We start from the raw sequence: 24085 nt of genomic DNA on the forward strand, positions 1-24085 counted from the left end.
ACAATGGAATATTACTCAGCCACAAAAAGAAACGAAATTGAGTTATTTGTAGTGAGGTGGATGGACCTAGAGTCTGTCATACAGAGAAAGTCAGAAAAACAAATACCGTATGCTAACCCATATACATGGAATCTAAAAAAAAAAAAAAAATGGTCATAAAGAACCTAGGGGCAAGACGTGAATAAAGATGCAGACCTACTAGAGAATGGACTTGAGCATACGGGGAGGGGGGAGGGTAAGCTGGGACAAAGTGAGAGAGATAGCTAGTGGGAAGCAGCCGCATAGCACAGGGAGATCAGCTCGGTGCTTTGTGATCACCTGGAGGGGTGGGATTTGGGGGGGGGAGGAGACGCAAGAGGGAGGGGATATGGGGACATATGTATATGTATAACTGATTCACTTTGTTATAAAGCAGAAACTGACACATTATTGTAAAGCAATTATACTCCAATAAAGATGTTAAAACAAAACAAAACAAAACAGTGTAACACAATGACAACTTGAACATGGATTTAGAGTTCCTCATTGTTTCCCAACAAGCAGTCCTTTGTGAAAGCACCTTGTGGTTGGCCATTAGTTCTTACCATTCCTGCTTAACAGTGTTCTAAGAGGTTCAGAAAGTTGCTCAGAGTCACACAGCAGTTAGGTACCAGAAGCAGTATCCAATACAGATAATCTGACTCCAAATTCAGTGCTTTGTCCATCAGAGCTCTGGATCCTTGTGGCCACCTAGGGTTATGTGAGCTAGATACATCGAAGTGCTTACTGCTAATTTGCCAGATGGGCAATGGCAGGTGTTTACAAACCTACCAGTGGTGTGGCATAAATCTCTGCTATTCAGAGTAGTCCCTGGACCAGCGGCATGGACGTCATTTGGGAGCTTATTTGAAATGAGGCATCTGGATGCTCTACCACAGACCACGTGCATTTTTAACAATATTCCTATACAACTTCTATAAACTTTAAAGTATGAAAAGCAAGAGTGTAAAGAATTCCAGATGTGAAACCAGGGCACCTGAATTTGACCTCAGCCCTTCCACAAACTAGCTGGGGCACTTTAAGTTTTTTTAACTTCTCAGAGCATCAGTTTTTTGTTTTTGTTTTTTTATCTGTGAAAGGGGAATGATAATATCTGTCTTTGAGGGTTGTTTTGATGATTATCTAAATAAATGGGCCTGGACCCCCAGCAGTAGTTTAAGAAATGCATACTGAATCTCTCTGCAAATCCACAGATGTGTAAAAAGACGGCTCAGGCATTCAGCGAATTTGGTGAACTCTTGATTCCCTGATTATGTTGGACTAGGAACTATCAGTGTTAGAATCCATTTAAATTAAGCTTTCTGGGATGTCCATATTTTCATGCCCTAGAGATCTGCTACAGAATTATTCTCAGCAGAGCAATTATAGGTGAGGCTGCCCTATAATGAGATATCTTTGCTACTTCATTAAATAAACCCCCTTGCATGGGCTCCAAAATGGACCTGCCTCATACCAAATTCCATTACACTGGAAGTAATCGCATAAGAAGGCCCTGGAGCGGGTTCAGTGGTCCTGGATACCTAATGTTTACCATAAAGGGAATGTGTTCTAGAACAGTGGTTCCCAAAAGCTGGTTCTCAGACCAATACTTTACTGATCCAAGGGGCAATGAAAAAAAAAAACAATTTAGTCAACTTTTCATAAAATTCAATTATAATCTATTTAAAAAATATCCTTCATTCTGAGCGTATGCCCTTTTTTGAGAGTATGCCCTTTCTATTTTCTATCTTTTTGGTGTTCAACTGCTCCATATTTTAATTAAATAATGATGATAATTGATGGTAATCTTTGCAGTGTTCTTGTACAATACCAATACAAAGTCAATCCTCTCCCCCCTCCAACTTCTAACAAGAGTTTTAAGGTCCTTGAAATCCCCCAATTCTGAACAATCGTTATAGAAAAAATTGCTTAAAAGGAAATTCTTTCCTATGAAATTAGCAAGGGGCAGAGAGCCTTTTCCATTGGGGACCAAACTGCACAGTTTTAATTGGAGGGCAAATTTGTCTAGTGTCAGCATCTCACAGAGTGTAATGCTCCTCAAACGCCTGTGTGTACCAGGACCATTTGGGATCTGTTAAAATGCAGATTCTGATTCTGCAGGTCTGGCACAGTCCAAAGTTCTGTAATTCCAGCAAACACTCACTTCGAGTAGCAAAGGCATAGTGGTTAAGGTGGTGAGCTCTGAACCAGATCACCTTGGTTCAGCTACTCCTGTTACTACCACTGCTAGCTGTTGATCCTTGAGCAAGTTACTTAACCTACCTATCCCTTAGTTTTCTCATTAGCAACAGAAGAATAATAGTCCCATCTCACATTTTTATTGTGAAAGTGAAATGGAATATTGAACGTAAATATTCCCAGAATGTAAAATACAGTACCTGACACATAGAAAGAGCTCCATAAATGTGAGTTATTACTCTAACTTCACAGATCAGTGACTGGAGCACCAAGATATTAAAAAAGAAAAATATTAGCACCTCAAGGTGGAACCCTCAAGGGGTTCCTACATGATGAAATTGGAAGAATTGAAAGTTCCATTTGGTGAGGGATAAGTTGTGGTCTGACTTCTTCGGCTGGTTCAGTGGGATTGTTTGAAGCTGTGAATCTTAAAGGGTGGGTATAGATCTGTTCTAATTCAAAAGGTGGAAGCCTCTCAATTACTAAGATCCTATAAGTAAGGTTGAGATTATGGTATGGTTTAGGTTGCGTGCCACAAAATTATTAGAACCTTTGCTAACTTATAAATGACAAGAAAAATACCATTAGTACATTCCCAGACTTTAAGTTTTCCTATAGGTTTTTATTAATAATTATTCTTTTCCCCATGAAAGTACAGCTAGAATGTTTATTAATTAATCTCTTCTTACTTTTTGTTGACAGCCAAGCAATTTATTGGAAATAGTGTGTATTGCCTGATATGCCTCATTGGCCCATGAGGCCAATGTCTTATATTTATTTATTTATTTTTTATAGAATCCCTACTATTTTAATAGGGGGTGAATTTATATAGTTGTTCTTTAAAAATTATAGGTAATAGCATCTAGGTATAAAACTGTGGTTTAATATGAATTTATGGTTTTTATCTTCAGTTTGTACCTTTTGCCCATCTGGTATGATTTCCGCTGTGATTTCAAACACAAGAGCAAGTGATGACTGATTTTTTTAAATTAATTTATTTTGGCTGCATTGGGGCTTCATTGCTGCACGCGGGCTTTCTCTAGTTGCAGCGAGCGGGGGTTACTCTTCGTTGTGGTGCGTGGGCTTCTCATTGTGTTGGCTTCTCTTGTTGCGGAGCATGGGCTCTAGGCACGCGGGCTTCAGTAGTTGTGGCACGCGGGCTCAGTAGTTGTGGCTTGTGGGCTCTAGAGCGCAGGCTCAGTAGTTGTGGCACACAGGGTTACTTGCTCCGCGGCATGTGGGATCTTCCTGGACCAGGGCTCGAACCCGTGTCCCCTGCACTGGCAGGTGGATTCTTAACCACTGCGCCACCAGGGAAGTCTGATGACTGATTTTAACAAGGATTGATGAGTTAGTCACAGAGCTAAGGACTAATCTAACCTACTTAACTGGTTCAACTTTACATAGTAAAAAGGAAGCACAGAAAAATTATTTCATCAAGCACATTTAAGTTAATGCCTCCTGTGTTCTAAAATCCTAAATGATTAAAGTTGACTGCTTTTGGGAAGCTAAACTGTTATCTTCTGAATCACTGCATATCATTTTTATCTTTTTCATTTATAAAATATCAGAAATTTACCTGTCTAGTTTGTGACCATGTTATAGAAACAAAAGGAGTTAATACTTTGTCAAGAGCACAAGGAAACTAATGTTTAAGCAGAACATTCTAATGCGTTGATTAGATAAGTTGGAAATTATTGTGTCTATTAATAAATATTCACAAATTTCTAGGGCCTTTCCCCAGTTTTTACTTTCTGTTTCTTTTTCTGTGGTCTTACCTTTAACCACAACCAGTCTTCTGTATATTTCTACAGCTGACTCTGTACCACTCAGTTGCCAAGCATTTTATATGCCTCACAATGCCTCCCATGTAATACTCACTCCATGGGAGAGTTGCTAGTTATCCTTCCATAGCCATACCCATTCTCCCCTTCTTCTTCAGTAATAGGAATAAGAAAAATACGATTAGCACATTCCCAGACCTTTAAGTTTTCCTATAGGTCTTTATTAATAATTATTGCTTTCCCCATGAAAGTACAGCTAGAATGTTAGTGACCATGAATGTTAGGGCCATCGGGAATAAAGACCGTATTTTTCAGCCTCCCTTGTAGCTTTGTGCGGTCACATGACCAAATTCGGGTCAATGAAAAAAAAAAATGGAAATGGTGTGTGCAACTTCCCATCAAGTGTGCTTGGAAGGACGCAGGGTGACTCTTTCCTTCCTTTTCCCTCTTATGGCTGGTTAGAAGGTGGGCGTGATGACACCAACAGGAGCTGGCATTTTGGATTAAGAGGTCACAGTCACACGTTAAGGAACAAAATAGAGTCTGGTACCTGATGGTCATACCATACCGGCGCTTGACTACCTAACATTTATACGAAAACAAACAAACAAACAAAAACTTCTCTCTTGCTTTAGACACAGGTATTTTGGGTTTCTGTCACTTGTAGCCAAATCTAATCCTAACTTCACACACTGAAATATTCATTGTTGCATTTATCTTTCAGGTGTGATCCTTATCATTATGCCTTGATCTCTGTCATCCATCTTATCTTACTCAGTCATGTTAGGACCTAAGGAAAAGCAAGAGGTGCATTAAGTAATACCTGAGAACACTTAATACTGAAGAAGTTAAATTCAAGAGAAGTTAAATTCAGGAGAGGAAAGAGTTAAAGAGGTTAAAAATCTTTTCTATTAGCAGTAACTTTGGTTTATTAAGAGACATTCTAGGTAAGATTTCAAAAGTTAACTCCCAAGGTAATTAGACAAAAGCTAGGCCAGATGTCTAAGCTAACTTTTGGTCTCAAAATAATTACTTTTGTTAATTACCAGTAATTTGTGTCAGCATCCAACACTTTCCTAAAAACCCTTGAGGGAGGGGGAGGAGGCAGGGAGAGGGAGAGAGAGGGAGAGAGGGAGAGGGAGAGAGGGAGGGAGAGGGAGAGAGGGAGAGAGGGAGGGAGAGAGGAAGAGAGGGAGGGAGAGAGGGAAAGGGAATGGGAGAGGGAATGGGAGAGAGAGAGGATGTGCACAGCAGAGTCAGAACACAAGCATTTTCCAGTACAGTTGCAGTACAGATCTTGGGGTCATTAAAACCTGATTCAAATTTTACACTTTTGGACACTGGGTTTTATGGGAAAAACGGATATTTTCTTCCAGTTACTGCAAATATCTTTTACTTCTACATAGGCTTAACTTGAATTTTATGTTCTTTCTTATTTTATGCCTTTTTTTCCCATTGCCAAAATGATTCTTTTCCTTTATCTATAAAATTACACCTTTAGGGCTTCCCTGGTGGCGCAGTGGTTGAGAGTCCGCCTGCCAATGCAGGGGATACGGGTTCGTGCCCCGGTCCGGGAAGATCCCACGTGCCGCGGAGCGGCTGGGCCCGTGAGCCATGGCCGCTGAGCCTGCGCGTCCGGAGCCTGTGCTCCGTCCGCAACGGGAGAGGCCACAGCAGTGAGAGGCCCGCGAACCGCAAAAAAAAAAATTACACCTTTAGCCCTGCATACCCGCCCCACCCACCACCACCAAATTTCAGCTGAAAATAGCCCTAGCAGAAGTGCCCACGGTTCTTCCTGGAGTCTTTACTTAGCTTCCTTTTCCCAGTCAGTGGCTTCTGGTCATTAGCTCAAAGAACAGCAGAGGGTTCTCAGTGGTTTGTGGATAACTTAATTTGGGGGCACTTTTTACGTAGTTCAGAAGTTTACATAGTGCATCACTCTTTGCCTCTTTGTGTAAATGACCCTTTATAAGGACATACATTTATAGATGCATCTATTTGTGCACTGTCTCACCACTTCATGTCTCTTTGGGCCTCCTTTTTTGTGCCTAGAATTTCTTTTTAAATATTTAGTGGCACCATTGTCTAGTATTGTCCATTAATAATTCATTGTAAATGTAGTCATTTTTAACCTGCAAGTAACAGTGTAAATAATACTTTTTAAATATCCATCATAAACATCTCACATCTGACTCCTGCCCATGCCCCAGGTTCCATGGTGGATCAGTCACTCCTTTATGCCATCTCTATTTAACTGTTTACTGCTTTCTCTCCCTCACCAATTGTTAGAGGGAGGCACCTTGTCTTAACTCATTTTGTAAATCTCCAGCGGCCACCAGGCATATATAAAATGCCTTGAACTATTTTTTGTAGTTAATTAAATATGCAGTCACGAATGTTGCCAAGCCAATGGGAGTTCTAGTTACACACTTTGGTCCTTTTATAAGTTCAGTAGGTCATGAGATGGTGCAGTTTTTCCCATGACCTTTTTTGTGTTTTATTGGTGATTCTCACATTTATTTTAGCCCATGGGCTATTTCTTTATGCCAAGATATTGACCAACTTACCTGCTTGCAGAGAGAAAAATAATTATTCGTAAAGCTCAGTAGAATGGGAAGGGAAGGGAAGTTTGATGGTAAGGTAAAATGGTGTTGTTTTGTTTTTAATCAGTATTATACATAAATTATCAGCCCATGCTAAAAAGTAAGATGGTTATGTTTAATCATGAAGACTACATATCAAAAGGGGACAATTTGTATATTCATTAACTGCCTATTTCTAGAGAATCTATACTCTACCCATCACCACTGTACTAAAACTTTATGGTTTTTATAGGTATACATCTAAATTACAAAACCAACTGCATTTTAATATATGTTACCCACTGCAGAATTTGTTAGAGAAAATGCATGAGATGTGCTTTTGGGGTGATTTCTGTATGTCAAGTGCACACAAGCATATTAATTTGCAGGCACATCTTATTTATGTAAACTGAGAACTGCATAGTCTTGATATCATTCAATATTTTCACCCCATGATCGCTGTTCATTATAGTATAATCAGAACTGCTCAATGTAATCACAACTTTCCCTTTCACAGCTTCCCATCACCAATCTATGTTTTTTAATCCCATACCTCCAGTGCTGTTCTGAAATGTCCTGCTGCCACGGCGTATTTCTTTTGTCTGTAGCAAGAGCTGGCACCCTTTAAGGTTACCTGAAGCCATTTGTCAATCTGAGGCAGAAAGGTGAAATTAGGTACACGGAAAGGGTCTACTACTATTTCAGCAGCTTGGCATGTTGGCCGATTCCCAGTGGACATGTAGGACTCTACAAACTCATAGCTCACGTCCTCTTCATTAACGTAGACCAACTTCACCTCCACATCCATGATATTCTTTAAGGGGATATGAGGCAGAGGCATGGTGAGCAATGGGCTGTCAAGGTCTATTACTTTTGCCTCTTTCTTTCCAGCTGGCTTTTCTTCACCTTCTGCCTTCCGTTTAAAGGCCACTTTCTCTAAATCATCGCTTTGGTTTTTTTTGATGCTCTTTGCCATTTTTATTCTCTCAGCTGTGATTTCTACCTGTTTATCTCCACAGCTTTTCTTAATCTCTTGTGGCATTTCCAGGATGCTGGGTGGGTTTGCTAAGGTGGACATTTTCTTGTTTGTGTTTATCTTTGGAACAAGTTGATCAGGATAGAACCTATTTACTGTATTCTCTAAACTCCTACTGCTTCCTGAATCCATTGATTTCCCCTGAAACACCTGTAGGGGTGAGAAGAAGACACATAATTACAACAAAATTTTGAAATTCCAGTGGCTTTAATTTAGTCAGACTATAGTCAAATTCATTGAAAACACTGTTTAATTCATTATAGGTATTTATCACCTTAAAGTAAAACTGTATGTACATCATCTGCTGACTGTTTTACTAGAGAAGTATATGTTTCAGTCTCAGAATTCACCAAGAATTTGTTGAAAACACATTTAGACAATGTCTTTCAAAAATAACCGTCTATAGCTGAACAACGTTGAATGAACATTTTTATGGGGTGCCCAAACTCATTGAATAGGAAAAGCTTATGCATAGCCACTGAGGACAAAAAAGGACCCCCCCCCAAAAAATCTATCTCAATATTAATTTCTTCAGAAAGGCAGGTGGTCTAGAACTCATTATAAAATATACTGTTAACCTGCATAATAGACTTGTGAGTCTAAAGAAACCACAGCTGCTTCCTCTGAAAGGCTTCTAGAAATGTTATGAGCACAATGTTTCCTCAGTTTGTTTCTTCTATTACGAATGGGACTCTCAAGTTTAAACAGCTTTAAAGGTAACTATTATTCAGAAAGAACTTGAAAGCAGAAGAACGTGGCCTTCACCTTCTCATTAAATATGGAGTCACATATTCATCTTCAGTCTACTCTATTCATATTTTTGTAGCAATGGTATCAATATTGTATTATATGAAGATGAGGCATTTTCCTAAATCACTTATGTTCAAAAAATATAACTAACAGTCTTTCGACTCAAAGGTTTCTGCATACAATTTCTGCTTCTAGATTAGTTCCAAAACATAAAATGTGTTAAGACCTAATAATGATGGAGTCAGTTTGGTTCCTATTTTTAAGACTCTTTCACCTATCATATCCTGTCCTGGAAACAACTCTGTAGGATAAATAGGAGTAAGGACCACATTTTTCAAAGAAACTAAGGAATAGAGAGGGTAATTTGCTTGTCAAAGTCACATTAGCAGAACCTGGATTGCTATTTCCTCCCTGGGACTTCTACTCACTAACTCCTAGTCCGGGGTACTTCCTCTAAAGCATGCTGTTCTTTAGGATAGCTAATAGGAAACTCACATCAGAACACAAGGAAAAGAGAAAATGCAAGAAAGAAGGGCTGAGTATTACAATAAGATAATAATGAGATAAAAGCTAACATTCTTGCTTCTTTTCATCTACTACAGGGACAGTGCCTGACTCAAGATAAAGTCTTGACTAGCTTGTCAAATCTTATGATTTTGTTAATGTTGTTGATTATTTTCATTTGTTTGCTTGAAAGACTGGTTTGCCCCAGAAAATCTTTAAAAGACCCTGAAATTTGACACAGTGATTCTTAAGGAAAGTACAGGAAGATACAAAACCGTATGTATGACTCTAACTTTTGAGGCACTTTCCTCCTCCCCACCACTGTACTTGTGTCATCAGAAAAAGGTTTAGGTCAAACGTGGACGTATCAAAACATCTACTATGATGATCCAAATTATCTTATACGAAAGATGGCATTCCAAATAATTTTAGTAACAGCTGTCTTGGATGTTAATTAGCAAAAGTTGAATACTAGAAAAATATTTCCCCAGTGATTTATAATGATGTATTAGAGTTTTGTGTCTATGGGGGGGAAGACACCTAAAAGATTAAAAATTTTGCCAGTCTGTGTTATGCTCAATATTGAAGGAGATAGCCATGACTGGTCATCATGAGACCCATTACTGCAGCTTTACTTCAGGAAGGGTCCTGTTTTCTTTTCCTCTCTTGGATTCATTGCTGGCATCCAATATATCTTTTGGACCACTAGTGTGGCTACTCAGGGTGGTGAGGAAAAAACTGTCTACCATAACTCTATCTTACGTTTGCCCTTTTATGCCGCATATGGTTTAGTTTGAGAAAAGTTAGCTTCAGTCCTTGAATTAAGATCTCCAGTGGATGGACACTTGAGATATACATTTATACTGATAAGTTTCAGTAGCAGAGATGCAGAAATGGAAGTAGCACAACTCCAGTGCCCCACATGCATTGTATGATTCTTTTAAGCGTTACGTGAAATTTTTAGTAAATTTATATACTGCAGTGTGGCTAAGTTCCAAATAAAGCTTGATACTTATGAATACTATAGAAATTATATTTGTGTTCCCCTCTTTGTCAAATACTATCTGTAATGCAAAAGAGATGTGAAGCACTGGAGACTTGTTTAAAGCTCAAAATATCTGATTTTAAGGATCTCTGATTCATATCTGTTCTTACAATCAGCTTTGAAAATACAAACAGGAAATGTCGGTGAGCTATTTCAAAATTTTCATAGTATCTCCCACGTATCTTTTCTAAACATTCTCCCTACTTCAAGCAGCAGTAGCTAAAATGTGTCAGAATATCTGTAGTTGGTTGTAGTTAGTAACAGTTTTAACATCTATAGCAGCATTACTTCTCTCATATTTATTTCATATCTCTTGAACATATAAACTTATCTTTACAACCACTTCTTGTAGAAGGTAATTGTTTTTTTTTTCCTCTCTCTCTCTCCCTCTTCCCCTCCACCTCCCTCCCTCCCTCCCTCCCTCCCTCCCTCTGCCTCTTTTCCTTCAAATTCCCCTAGTCCAATCTTCCTGTCAGTCGTCTGTACCCCCATCCCAACTTTGCACCTTTTTCTTTACAAGAAAGAAAGTTTTATTGTTTTTAAGAAACAGGTTTCTGGGTATTTCTTCATTAGTCCTTAAACCTCTCTATAGAAATCATAATTTTGTTCTTCAGTGCAGTTTTTTACAAGAAACAATAATAGAGGGGGAAAAAGTTTACACTGTATATATAGAGCAATCAGAGGAAAAACATTTGTAACATTTTCAAGCATCTGGAAGAGCAAGTATTCCAAATTTGTCCAAGAAACATATAATTCAGGTCCCCACAAAAACCCAGAATAAATAGCCTAATGTCAAAAAAAAAGGGTGTAAATGTACAGGCTGAAAAAGCATGGCCAAACCCAACCAATATTTTTCAGTGTTGTTCCAAACAGGGTGACGTCAGCTTCAGATTTAGAGCCTGTTCTTTATAAAAATTGTTGCATGTGTACAGAAGAGTTATGAAACTGCTCACTTACCGCTTTTTAAAAAAAATATACAACTCTATTTAAATAATTTGGAATTTAAGGCCTTTCACCAGCTAGCTCAATGTGTGTTTCCAGATTTATTTAGCACACCTTCTGTAAACTGCTCTGAAGTCAAGGGGAACTTCTTGTTACTTCCAGAAAGATACTTATTTTCAGTCTGTCTGCTAAGAATTCGCCCTCTTCCTGTTCTCACCTCATTCTACCTGTCCAAACCTAGCCAGAAGTTATCCGCCCCTCCCTCCTCAGAATACTGACGGCATTCATAGTCCTATTTTCTACATTGCAATTATGCACGAATGACTTATTTCTTCCACTAAGCTCCCTAAAAGTAGAAATGTGCTTTATGTATCTTGACATTTGTTCAATGCTTTGCATAGAGTAGAAATTCAATAGATGTTGATCAATATGGATGCTGTGAATCAGAGGCTAATTGAAACATTTTAAGAGAAACAAAATTGGATTTTTTTTTTAAGGTATGGTTTTGTAACTTTGTGAGAGGTGTTTCGCTAGGTTTTGTTTGGTTTTGTTTTAAATTTGGTCTTGGGTAAAGTACATTTTCTTCTCTGATAGTTCAAGTGAATCATCTACCACTAGATTTAAACTATCAACCTCTTCATTTTTTTATTTTATTTTTTTAGTTGTCAAGTTGATTAACATGACATTAGTCAGTGTTCCTGAGGCACTGAGTTACACTTTAATCATTACTTCAATAAAAATACATTTAGAGAAAACTATCAGACAATCATTATGTATGTCAAAGAAGTATTCACTGATAACATTCTGTAAAAATGCCCATTCTTTCATTTAGAAGACTGTAAGATTGATTTCCTCATAGAGGCATGCCTTAAGAAAAGATCTCCAGCAAATATTGATATGAAACAGAACAATCTTGAAAGTTTTATAATAAATACACGTACTAGAAACAAGGAGAGGTTAATGTTCAATCATTTCCAAGGGGTAACCATTAAAAATTTTTTCAGTGGATTTTCAATACATTTATTTTTTTCTACAAACATTTCATTAAGCATTCTGTTTTACGTGGGAGATTCTATCGCTTCATAGATACAATCAGTGGTTTACATGGCTATTAGTAAAACAAATTATTTATTAGCATTTTGATTGAAATAGGCAGCTCAAACATGGGTAATCCAGTAAAAGAGAACCCTTAAAAATTTGCTCTTTGAAACATTCAACATCACAGTTGCTATGGTTTTGTTTCTTAAAAAAAAAAAAAAGAAAAGATCTAATTTTAACTTGCTGTTAAATGTAACCAGAGAGACATCATAAGGAAAAACATCTTGCTTGTTAGTCCACTAGTACACCTTGATATTTTAAAAAACACACTACGAAAGATTTTTTTTAATCCAATAATTATTTATTGGACACCTACCAAGAGAAATGTACTGTGCTATGTGTTATAAAGGAAACTAAGGATGACCAAGACAGTGTTCTTGGCATTCTAGAGCTCATAGCTGGGAGTAAAGGTGTAGGATGGGGAGAGGGATGTACAGAGAAATAACTTTATACAGAGGAGACATTCTCTTATAAGACTGTGAACTGCTGGAGGGGCAGAAATGTATCACAGTCTTTTTTCTATACTGATGTTTAGTTCCTTCAGAGCCTGGAACATAGTAGGTCCTCAGTACACATTTGTTATTCATATGAGTGCATGGTTGGTGTGAGTAGTATGGTAGCGATAATGAACATGCTTCTGTGGGAACGTGGGACTGATGGAGTTTAAGAGATTCACTTTTGAGAGGAGGAAGAATGAGAGGCATCTCTATACAGGCGATTTTTCTTCTCTTTTATCCAGGTAACCATAAGGAATAGTTCACCATTATCAGAAGGGAGAGTGAATTGGGCTCATGATGCTTATTAAGAAATACAAAATAAAACATACTGTGTAGTGTTATATGAATAATAATAGCAGCCAACAGGTACTCCCAGTGTACAAAGTTATCTCACTGGACTATTCCACTTGTTTCTCACAGCAACTCTTTTGCATAAATATTATTACCCTTATTTTACTAATGAGGAAAGCAAGAGGTTAAACAACTTGAGGGATCACCAAGAGAATCTACCAGACCTAAGACTTGAACTTGGGACATTCGATGTCAAATTCCATAGCTTTTGGACCATAGGATAATAAATTCCTCTGCATTTCACCGTCATTGATTGGGATTTATACTTTCCCTACCTTAGAAAACATTTTTAAAAGTTTAGTAACTAGGTATTCAATTTTACTGCTATTTTATTGGGTAGGATTCCTTTTTAAATGGTAACAAAATGAACCGGCGATTTATGGTTAACAAGTATATGAACCAACTTTGTTGAGAAACGCATTAGAATTTAATTGTTTTTCATAAGGTCTTTAGTTGCCAGTGTAAGGATGGTCCTGTTGTATTCCAGAAGTCATTAAATTCAGAAAAAAAATAATGTGGACATTATGTGGACTTCCACGCCGAGTGGATTCCAGGGATTTCAGACTTGAAATTGCCAAACCATTTGCTGATCACCAAGTCACCAAATGGGAATAATGGCATCAAAGCAACTGTGCTTCATTGTACCTGGTACACTGTGAACAACTGCTGTGTTGCATCAGAGAGAGGAGAGCATTAGAAAGGTGCCTTCATTGTGGTATTACGCAGTGGAAAGAACATCCAGTTTGGAGATGCAAGAAAGGTTTGAATTCTAGATTTATTACTTATGAACTGTATGCTCTAGGAGAAGTTATTCAATCTCTCTAAATGATATTTTCCTCCTCTGGAAACGGGAATGATTGGGTACAGGAGAATCACGTGAGAATCAAAAAAGATAATTTATGTAATATGTAATACTCCCAGAAGTTCAAAATTGTGTACCCCACTGTTTATGTGACATCTCTACTTGGTTTGTCTAATATGCATCTTAAAACTCACGAGCCCAAAACAGGTTTCTTAAATCTCATCTCATCTTAAATCTTGCTCATCTCCTAGTGTTCCCCATTCCAGTACATGCCCCCACATCCATTGGCCAGGACAGAACTTTACAAGTTTTCTTTGATCCTTTCCTTTACTTAACTCCAATCCATCATGAGGTCCTTTCCTTTACTTAACTCCAATCCATCATGAGGTCCTATTTCTTTCAAGGGTCCACCTCTCCATATTCATGACGATACCCTCTAGGCCCCATGATCCCTTGCCTAGACTATTGCAATTGTTTTCTCACACACAGCAGCCCAAGTCGTCCTTTTAAATGAAAATCAGATCCCACCATGTTCTTGCTTAAGACCTTTAAATGGCTGCCCACAACACCTAGAATAGAATACAAATCCCTCATCCCCCTGCAACCTCTGAAAATTCATCACGTATTTCCTCCCTTGTCTACTGTATTCCAGCCACCTGGCTTTTATTCTGTTCTGCTAATTTAACAAGTTCATTCCCACCTTGGAGCCTTTGCATTAGTTGGTCTAGAGTGTTCTCTTCACTGTTTTTCATGTTACTCAGATCATAACTTAAATGTCTATTCCTAAAGAAACCTTCTCTAATGAATTAAAGTAACAACGCTCAGTCATATATCTATTTTAAATCTCACCATACCACTTATCACAGATATATTTACTCATATGTATATATGTGTGTGTGTGTATATATATATATATATATTTCATTCATATATACCTTTTATCCAACAGAATATAAGCTCCCTGAGAGACTACACCTTGTATGCTAGTTCACTGCTATATATTCAGAATGTTCTAGACACAGAGTAAGCATACAGTTAATATTTTTTAACTGGACAAACAGATGACTGTATCTTATTTTATTGTACATTTATTGAAAAATTCAAAATTACCTCTTTTTTCCTGCTGTACCATATTACAGAAACTTAGACAGTTTAGTTGGGAGTCACCTAAATATAAGCTAGCTTTCTACAGATTGACTTCACTATGGAATGCTTCTCCAGACACTGTGGCATCCTTATTCTGTCTTTTGTTTTGTTTTGTTTTTCCTATTTTTATTGTTTGCTACTCTCATTCAACAATATTTATGATGTGCCTATCCTGGTCTCTTTTACTTTAGTTTTTGTTGAGAAATAAATAATTTCCCTGATTCTTTGTTGACATAAAGTGTGGCTCATTCAGAACCAAAAGCATCAGAAAAATCAGAGCTTTTGGGGGAAGTGATAATGATACAACTTGCTCTCTTTACAAGTGTGGTCCATGAGGACACAACTGTACTTCTCAAAAATCCTTAATCTAATTTGATTGTAAAAACAGTAACTCATTTGTTGTGGGAGGAATATGAGGGTAGGGCAAGTCATGTTTCAATGTACTTCAGAGACATTTGGCTACATTTCTTCTTGAAACACAAATGCAGTCAGTCTGCCAAATTCACTGGCATTCTGAGAGAAAGTTCTGTTTCTTTGCAAACACTGCTCTGTCCTTCTATAAAAGTAATCCAAGTTTCTATTTACCTAAGAGGCTGAGACTGTACAGATGTATAAAGAAAAAAAAATTTTTCCCCCAACTTCGGCCATCTCTTTAATTCTGTTGATATGGCTCTTACTTCTTAGACTTTAACATTTTATTTCTTAAACTATAACTCAGAATTGTAGAAGGATAGAGATGGACAGCCTTCCCAATATGCTCTCATCTAATATCCTTATTTTGCTGATGAAGAAATGGAGTCTCATGCAGGTGAAATGACTTGCTCATGGTCACACAGCGAATCAGTGCTTTCAACCACATCTTGCAACTCTCAGAGTTCTTTCTACCTCACTCCACTGCCTCCCCCATAATACACAAGGTAAATGGTTATCGCACTTGCAGTTTCCAAATGAAGAAAAATATATTGAACAGTTTAGTGCTTTGTTTGCAGAAAGTCACACAATTAATGAACAGTAACCACAAAGATTTCTTATCCTTTGATTTACCCTTTAAATGATTAACTTTCCTCAAACATGTTTTAAAGTTATATCTACCCAGAGGTAGGAGATGTATCTTTAAAATGAACCAATTGAGACCTTCAAGATGGCGTAGGGGTAAGACGTGGACATCACCTTCCTCCCCACAAATACATCAGAAATACATCTACATGTGGAACAACTCCTACAGAACACCTACTGAACACTGGCAGAAGACCTCAGACCTCCCAAAAGGCAAGAAACTCTCCATGTACCTGGGGAGGGCAAAAGAAAAAAGAAAAAACAGAGACAAAAGAATAGGGACGGGACCTGCATGTCTAGGAGGGAGCTGTGAAGGAGGAAAAGTTTCCACGCACTAACACAGCAATAGGGGCAAAGGGCAAAGCTGAGAGATTCCCTCACAGAGGATCAGTGCCGACCAGCACTCACCAGCCCGAGAGGCTTGTCTGCTCACCCACTGGGGCGGGCGGGGCTAGGAGCTGAGGCTCGGGCTTCGGAGTTCAGATCCCAGGGAGAGGACTGGGGTTGGCTGTGTGAAGACAGCCTGAAGGGGGCTAGTGCGCCACAGCTAGCCAGGAGGGAGTCTGGGAAAAGGTCTGGACCTGCCTAAGAGGCAAGAGACCATTGTTTCAGGGTGCGTGAGGAGAGGGGATTCAGAGCACCGCCTAAATGAGCTCCAGAGATGGGCGATCAGCACAGACCCCAGAGACGGGCATGAAATGCTCATGCTGCTGCTGCTGACACCAAGATGCCTGCGTGGCAAGCACGGGTCGCTATCCACACCTCCCCTCCAGGGAGCCTGTGCAGCCCGCCACTGCCAGGCTCCCGTGATCCAGGAACAACTTCCCCGGGGGAACACACAGCACACCTCAGGCTTTAGCGATGTCATGCCAGCCTCTGCCACTGCAGGCTCATCCTGCATTCGAATTATGACTACTGTACCCCTCCCTCTCCCTGGCCTGAGTGAGCAAGAGAGCCCTAATTAGCTGCTGCTGTAACACCCTCCTGTCTGGGCGGGGAAGAGCCTTTAGGTTTTGGCAAAGCCAAAAGCAAAGCTGAACCCCAGGAGCTGTGTGAACAAAGAAGAGAAAGGGAAACTTCTTCATGCAGCCTCAGGAGCAGCAGATTAAATCTCCACAATCAACTTAATGAACGCTGAGTCTGTGGAATACCTGAATAGACAACGAATGTTCCCAAAATTGAGGTGGTGGACATTGGGAGCAACTGTAGACTTGGGGTTTGCTTTCTGTATCTAATTTGCTTCTGGTTTTTATGTTTATCTTAGTTTTTAGTGCTTGTTATCATTGGTGGATTTATTGGTTTGGTTGCTCTCTTTCTTTATTTTTAATTTTTTTTAATATTAAAAAATTTTTTTTTCTTTTTGTGAATGTGTATGTGTATGTTTCTTTATGTGATTTTGTCTGTTTAGGTTTGCTTTTACCCTCTGTCCGAGGGTGCTGACAGTTTGTATTTTTGTTGTTGTTGTTGTTTGTTTTCTTTTCATGACCGTGTGTGTATGTTTATTTGTGTGATTTTGTCTGTTTACTTTTGCTTTTACGATTTGGATTGGGGTTCTACTTGTTGGTTGTGTTTTTTTTCTTCCTTTCCTTCCCAGCCATGTGGCTGGTATGGTCTCGGTGCTCCAGCCAGGTGTCAGGCCAGAGCTTCTGAGGTGGGAGAGCCAAGTTCAGGACATTGGACAACCAGAGACCTCCCAACCCCATATAATATCAATCAGCGAGAGGTCTCCCAAAGATCTCCATCTCAACACTAAGACACAGCTCCACCCAACAGCCAGCAAGCTCGAGTGCTGGACGCCCCATGCCAAACAAATAGCAAGACAGGAACACAACCCCACCCATTAGCAGAGAGGCTGCCTAAAGTCATATTAAGTTCACAGACACCCCAAAATGCACCACCAGATGTGGCCATGCCCACCAGAAGGACAAGATCCAGTCTCACCCACCAGAACACAGGCACTAGTCCCCTCCACCAGGAAGCCTACACAACCCACTGAACCACCCTCACCCACTGGGGGCAGAAACCAAAACCAATAGGAGCTACAAACCAGCAGCCTGCAGAAAGGAGACCCCAAACACAGTAAGTTAAACAAAATGAGAAGACAGAGAAACATGCAGCAGATGAAGGGGCAAGGTAAAAACCCACCAGACCAAACAAATGAGGAAGAAATAGGCAGTCTACCTGAAGAAGAATTCAGAGTAATGATACTAAAGATGATCCAAAATTGTGGAAATAGAATGGAGAAAATACAAGAAACATTGAACAAGGACCTAGAAGAACTAAAGAGCAAAGAAACAATGATGAACAACACAATAAATGAAATTAAAAATGCTCCAGAAGGGATCAATAGGAGATTAACTGAGGCAGAAGAACGGATAAGTGACCTGGAAGATAAATTAGTGGAAATAACTGCCACAGAGCAGAATAAAGAAAAGAGAATGAAAGGAATTGAGGACAGTCTCAGAGACCTGGAACAACATTAAATGCACCAACATTCGGATTATTGGTGTCCCAGAAGAAGAAGAGAAAAAGAAAGGGACTGAGAAAATATTTAAAGAGCTTACAGTTGCAAACTTCCCTAACATGGGAAAGGAAATAGTAAAGTCCAGGAAGTGCAGACAGTCCCATACAGGATAAATCCAAGGAAAAACATGCCAAGACACATATGAATCAAACAGTCAAAAATTAAATACAAAGAAAAAATATTAAGAGCAGCAAGGGAAAAGCAACAAATAACACACAAGGGAATCCCCATAAGGTTAACAGCTGATCTCTCATCAGAAACTCTGCAAGCCAGAAGAGAGTGGCAGGACATATTTAAAGTGATGAAAGGGAAAAACCTAAAACCAAGATTACTCTACCCAGCAAGGATCTCATTCACATTCAGTGGTGAAATTAAAACCTTTACGGACTAGCAAAAGTTAAGAGAATTCAGCACCACCAAACCAGCTTTACAAGAAATGCTAAAGGAACTTCTCTAGGCAGGAAACACAAGAGAAGGAAAAGACCTACAAAAACAAACCCAAAACAATTAAGAAAATGGTAATAGGAACATACATATTGATAATTACCTTAAATGTAAATGGATTAAGTGCTCTAACCAAAAGACACAGACTGGCTGAATGGATACAAAAACAAGACCTGTATATACGCTGTCTACAAGAGACCCACTTCAGACCTAGTGACACATAACAGACTGAAAGTGAGGGAGTGGGAAAAGATATTCTATGCAAATGAAAATCAAAAGAAAGCTGGAGTAGCAATACTCATATCAGACAAAGTAGACTTTAAAATAAAGACAAGAGACAAAGAAGGACACTATATAATGATCAAGAAGGTGTTAATCCAAGAAGAAGACATAACAGTTGTAAATATTTATGTACCCAACATAGGAGTACCTCAATACATAAGGCAAATGCTAACAGCCATAAAAGGGGAAATCGACAGTAATAGTAGGGGACTTTAACACCCCACTTTCACCAATGGACAGATCATCCAAAATGAAAGTAAATAAGGAAACACAAGCTTTAAATGACACATTTAACAAGATGGACTTGATTGATATTTATTGGACAGTACATCTAAAAACAACAGAATATACTTTCTTCTCAAGTGCTCATGGAACATTCTCCAGGATAGATCATATCTTGGGTCACAAATCAAGCCTCGGCAAATTTAGGAAAACAGAAATCGTATCAAGTGTCTTTTGCACCCACAATGCTGTGAGACTAGATACCAATTACAGAAAAAAAAACTGTAAAAAGTACAAACCGATGGAGGCTAAATAATATGCTACTAAATTACCAAGAGATCACTGAAGAAATCAAGGAGGAAAACAAAATATACCTAGAAACAAATGACAATGAAGAAATGAAGACCCAAAACCTATGGGATGCAGCAGAAGCAGTTCTAAGAGGGAATTTATAGCAATACAATCCTACCTCAAGACATAAGAAACATCTCAAATAAACAACCTAACCTTACACCTAAAGCAATTGGAGAAAGAAGAACAAAAAAACTCCAAAGTTAGCAGATGGAAAGAAATCATAAAGATCAGATCAGAAATAAATGAAAAAGAAGTGAAGGAAACAATAGCAAAGATCAGTAAAACAAAAAGTTGGTTCTTTGTGAAGATAAAATTAATGAACCATTAGCTAGACTCATCAAGAATAAAAGGGAGAAGACTCAACTCAATACAATTAGAAATGAAAAAGGAGAAGTAACAACTGGCACTGTAGAAATACAAAGGATCATGAGAGATTACTACAAGCAACTCTATGCCAATAAAATGGACAACCTGGAAGAAATGGACAAATTCTTAGAAAAGTACAACCTTCCAAGACTGAACCAGGAAGAAACAGAAAATATAAACAGACCAATCACAAGCACTGAAATTGAAACTATGATTAAAAATCTTCCAGGGCTTCCCTGGTGGCGCAGTGGTTGAGAGTGCGCCTCCGATGCAGGGGACGTGGGTTTGTGACCCGGTCCGGGAGGATCCCACATGCCGTGGAGCGGCTGGGCCCGTGAGCCGTGGCCGCTGGGCCTGCGCATCCGGGGCCTGTGCTCTGCAACGGGAGAGGCCACAACAGTGAGAGGCCCGCGTACCGCAAAAGGAAAAAAAAAATCTTCCAACAGGGGCTTCCCTGGTGGCATGGTGGTTGAGTGTCTGCCTGCCGATGCAGGGGACACAGGTTAGTGCCCAGGTCTGGGAGAATCCCACATGCCGCGGAGCGGCTGGGCCCGTGAGCCATGGCCGCTGAGCCTGTGTGTCCGGAGCCTGTGCTCCGGGACGGGAGAAGCCACAACAGTGAGAGGCCCGCGTACTGCAAAAAAAATAAATAAATAAAAATAAAAATCTTCCAACAAACAAAAGCCCAGGACCAGATGGCTTCACAAGTGAATTCTATCAAACATTTAGAGAAGAGGTAACACCTATCCTTCTCCAACTCTTGCAAAATACAGCAGAGGGAGGAACACTCCCAAACTCATTTTACAAGGCCAACCATCACTCTGGTACCAGAACCAGACAAATACACCAGACAAAGATGTCACAAAAAAAACTACAGGCCAATATCACTGATGAACATAGATGCAAAAATCCTCAACAAAATACTAGCAAACAGAATCCAACAGCACATTAAAAGGATCATACACCATGAGCAAGTGGGGTTTATCCCAGGAATGCAAGGATTCTTCAGTATATGCAAATCAATCAATGTGATATACCATATTAACAAATTGAAGGGTAAAAACCATATGATAACCTCAATAGATGCAGAAAAAGCTTTCAACAAAATTCAACACCCATTTATGATAAAAACTCTCCAGAAAGTAGGCATAGAGGGAAACTACCTCAGCATAATAAAGGCCATATATGAGAAAACCAAAATTCAAAAAGAGTCATGTACCAAAATGTTCATTGCAGCTCTATTTACAATAGCCTGGAGATGGAAACAACCTAAGTGCCCATCATCGGATGAATGGATAAAGAAGATGTGGCACATATATACAATGGAATATTACTCAGCCATAAAAAGAAAGGAAATTGAGCTATTTGTAATGAGGTGGATAGACCTAGAGACTGTCATACAGAGTGAAGTAAGTTAGAAAGAAAAAGACAGATACCATATGCTAACACATATATATGGAATTTAAGAAAAAAAATGTCATGAAGAACCTAGGGGTAAGACAGGAATAAAGACGCAGACCTACTGGAGAACGGACTTGAGGATATGGGGAGGGGGAAGGGTGAGCTGTGACAGGGTGAGAGAGAGTCATGGACATATACACACTAACAAACGTAGTAAGGTAGATAGCTAGTGGGAAGCAGCCGCATGGCACAGGGATATTGGCTCGGTGCTTTGTGACAGCCTGGAGGGGTGGGATAGGGAGGGTGAGAGGGAGGGAGACGCAAGAGGGAAGACATATGGGAACATATGTATATGGATAACTGATTCACTTTGTTATAAAGCAGAAACTAACACACCATTGTAAAGCAATTATACCCCAATAAAGATGTTAAAAAAAATAAAAATAAAGGCCATATATGACACACCCACAGCTAACATTGTTCTTAGTGGTGAGAAACTGAAACCATTTCCTCTAAGACTGGGAACAACACATGGTTGCCCACTCTCGTCAATGTTATTCAACATAGTTTTGGAAGTTTTAGCCACGGCAGTCAGAGAAGAAGAAGAAATAAAAGGAATCCAAATTGGAAAAGAAGAAGTAAAACTGTCACTGTTTGCAGATGACATGATACTATACATAGAGAATCCTAAAGATGCTACCAGAAAAATACTAGAGCTAATCAATGAATTTGGTAAAGTAGCAGGATACAAAATTAATGTACAGAAATCTCTTGCATTCCTATACACTAATGATGAAAAATCTGAAAGAGAAATTGAGGAAAACACTCCCATTTACCACTGTAACAAAAAGAATAAAATACCTAGGAATCAACCTACCTAAGGAGACAAAAGACCTCTATGCAGAAAACTATAAGACACTGATGAAAGAAATTAAAGATGATACAAACAGATGGAGAGATATACCATGTTCTTGGATTGGAAGAATCAACATTGTGAAAATGACTATACTACCCAAAGCAATCTACACATTCAATGCAATCCCTATCAAACTACCAATGGCATTTTTCACAGAACTAGAACAAAAAATTTCCCAATTTGTATGGAAACACAAGAGACCCCCGAATAGCCAAAGCAATCTTGAGAAAGAAAAATGGAGCTGGAGCAATCAGACTCCCTGATTTCAGACTATACTACAAAGCTACAGTGATCAAGACAGCATGGTACTGGCCCAAAAGCAGAAATAGAGATCAATGGAACAGGGTAGAAAGCCCAGAGGTAAACCCACACACCTTTGGTTACCTTATCTTTGATAAAGGAGGCAAGAATATACAGTGGAGAAAAGCCTCTTCAATAAGTGGTGCTGGGAAAACTAGACAGGTACATGTAAAAGTATGAAATTAGAACACTTCCTAACACAATACACAAAAATAAACTCAAAATGGATTAAAGACCTAAATGTAAGGGCAGACACTATAAAACTATTAGAGGAAAGTACAGGCAGAATACGCTATGACATAAATCACAGCAAGATCCTTTTTGACCCACCTCCTAGAGAAATGGAAATAAAAACAAAAATAAACAAATGGGACCTAATGAAATTTAAAAGCTTTTGCACATCAAAGGAAACCATAAACATGATGAAAAGACAACCCTCAGAATGGGAGAAAAGATTTGCAAATGAAGCAACTGACAAAGTATTAATCTGCAAAACATACAAGCACCTCATGAAACTCAATATCAAAAAAACAAACAACCCAATGCAAAAATGGGCAGAAGACCTAAATAGACATTTTTCCAAAGAAGACACATAGATGGCCAAGAAGCACATGAAAGGATGCTCAACATCACTAACCATTAGAGAAATGGAAATCCAAACCACAGTGAGGTACCACTTCACACTGGTCAGAATGGCCATCATCAAAAAATCTACAAACAATAAGTGCTGGAGAGGGTGTGGAGAAAAGGGAACCCTCTTGCCCTGTTGGTGGGAATGTAAACTGATACAGCCACTGTGAAGAACAGTATGAAGGTTTCTTAAAAAACTAAAAATAGAGCTACCATACGACCCAGCAATCCCACTACTGGGCATATACCCTGGGAAAACCATAATTCAAAAAGAGTCATGTACCACAATGTTCATTGCAGCACTATTTATAGTAGCCAGGACATGGAAGAAACATAAGTGTCCACTGACAGATGAATGGATAAAGAAGACATGGCACATATATACAATGGAATATTATTCAGCCATAAAAAGAAACAAAATTGAGTTGTTTGTAGTGAGGTGGATAGACCTAGAGTCTGTCATACAGAGTGAAGTAAGTCAGAAAGAGTAAAACAAATACTGTATGCTAAAACATACATATATAGAATCAAAAAAAAAAAAGGTTCTGAGGAACGTAGGGGCAGGATAGGAATAAAGATGCAGACGTAGAGACTGGACTTGAGGGCACGGGGAGGGGGAAGGGTAAGCTGGGATGAAGTGAGAGTGTAGCATTGACATATATACACTACCAAATGTAAAATAGATAGCTTGTGGGAAGCAGGTGCATAGCACAGGGAGATCAGCTCAGTGGTTTGTGACCACCTGGAGGGGTGGGATAAGGAGGGTGGGAGGGAGACACAAGAGGGAGGGGATACGGGGATATATGTATACATATAGCTGATTCACTTTGTTATAC

The 24085-nt window shown here is 39.0% G+C and overlaps 1 protein-coding gene across 1 annotated transcript in view; it reads right to left on the bottom strand.

Moving 5' to 3' along the window:
- Positions 1-7751, bottom strand: part of SPATA16 (spermatogenesis associated 16) — a 220648-nt gene extending 212897 nt beyond the window's left edge. The window contains exon 1 of the mRNA XM_060149017.1: positions 7137-7751. Within this exon, the coding sequence (XP_060005000.1) occupies positions 7137-7751 (615 nt within the window). The remainder of the gene's footprint in view (positions 1-7136) is intronic.
- Positions 7752-24085: the final 16334 nt, after the last annotated feature.

The sequence above is a fragment of the Lagenorhynchus albirostris genome, chromosome 5 (assembly GCF_949774975.1).
Source record: "Lagenorhynchus albirostris chromosome 5, mLagAlb1.1, whole genome shotgun sequence".
Taxonomy (NCBI): Eukaryota; Metazoa; Chordata; class Mammalia; order Artiodactyla; family Delphinidae; genus Lagenorhynchus; species Lagenorhynchus albirostris.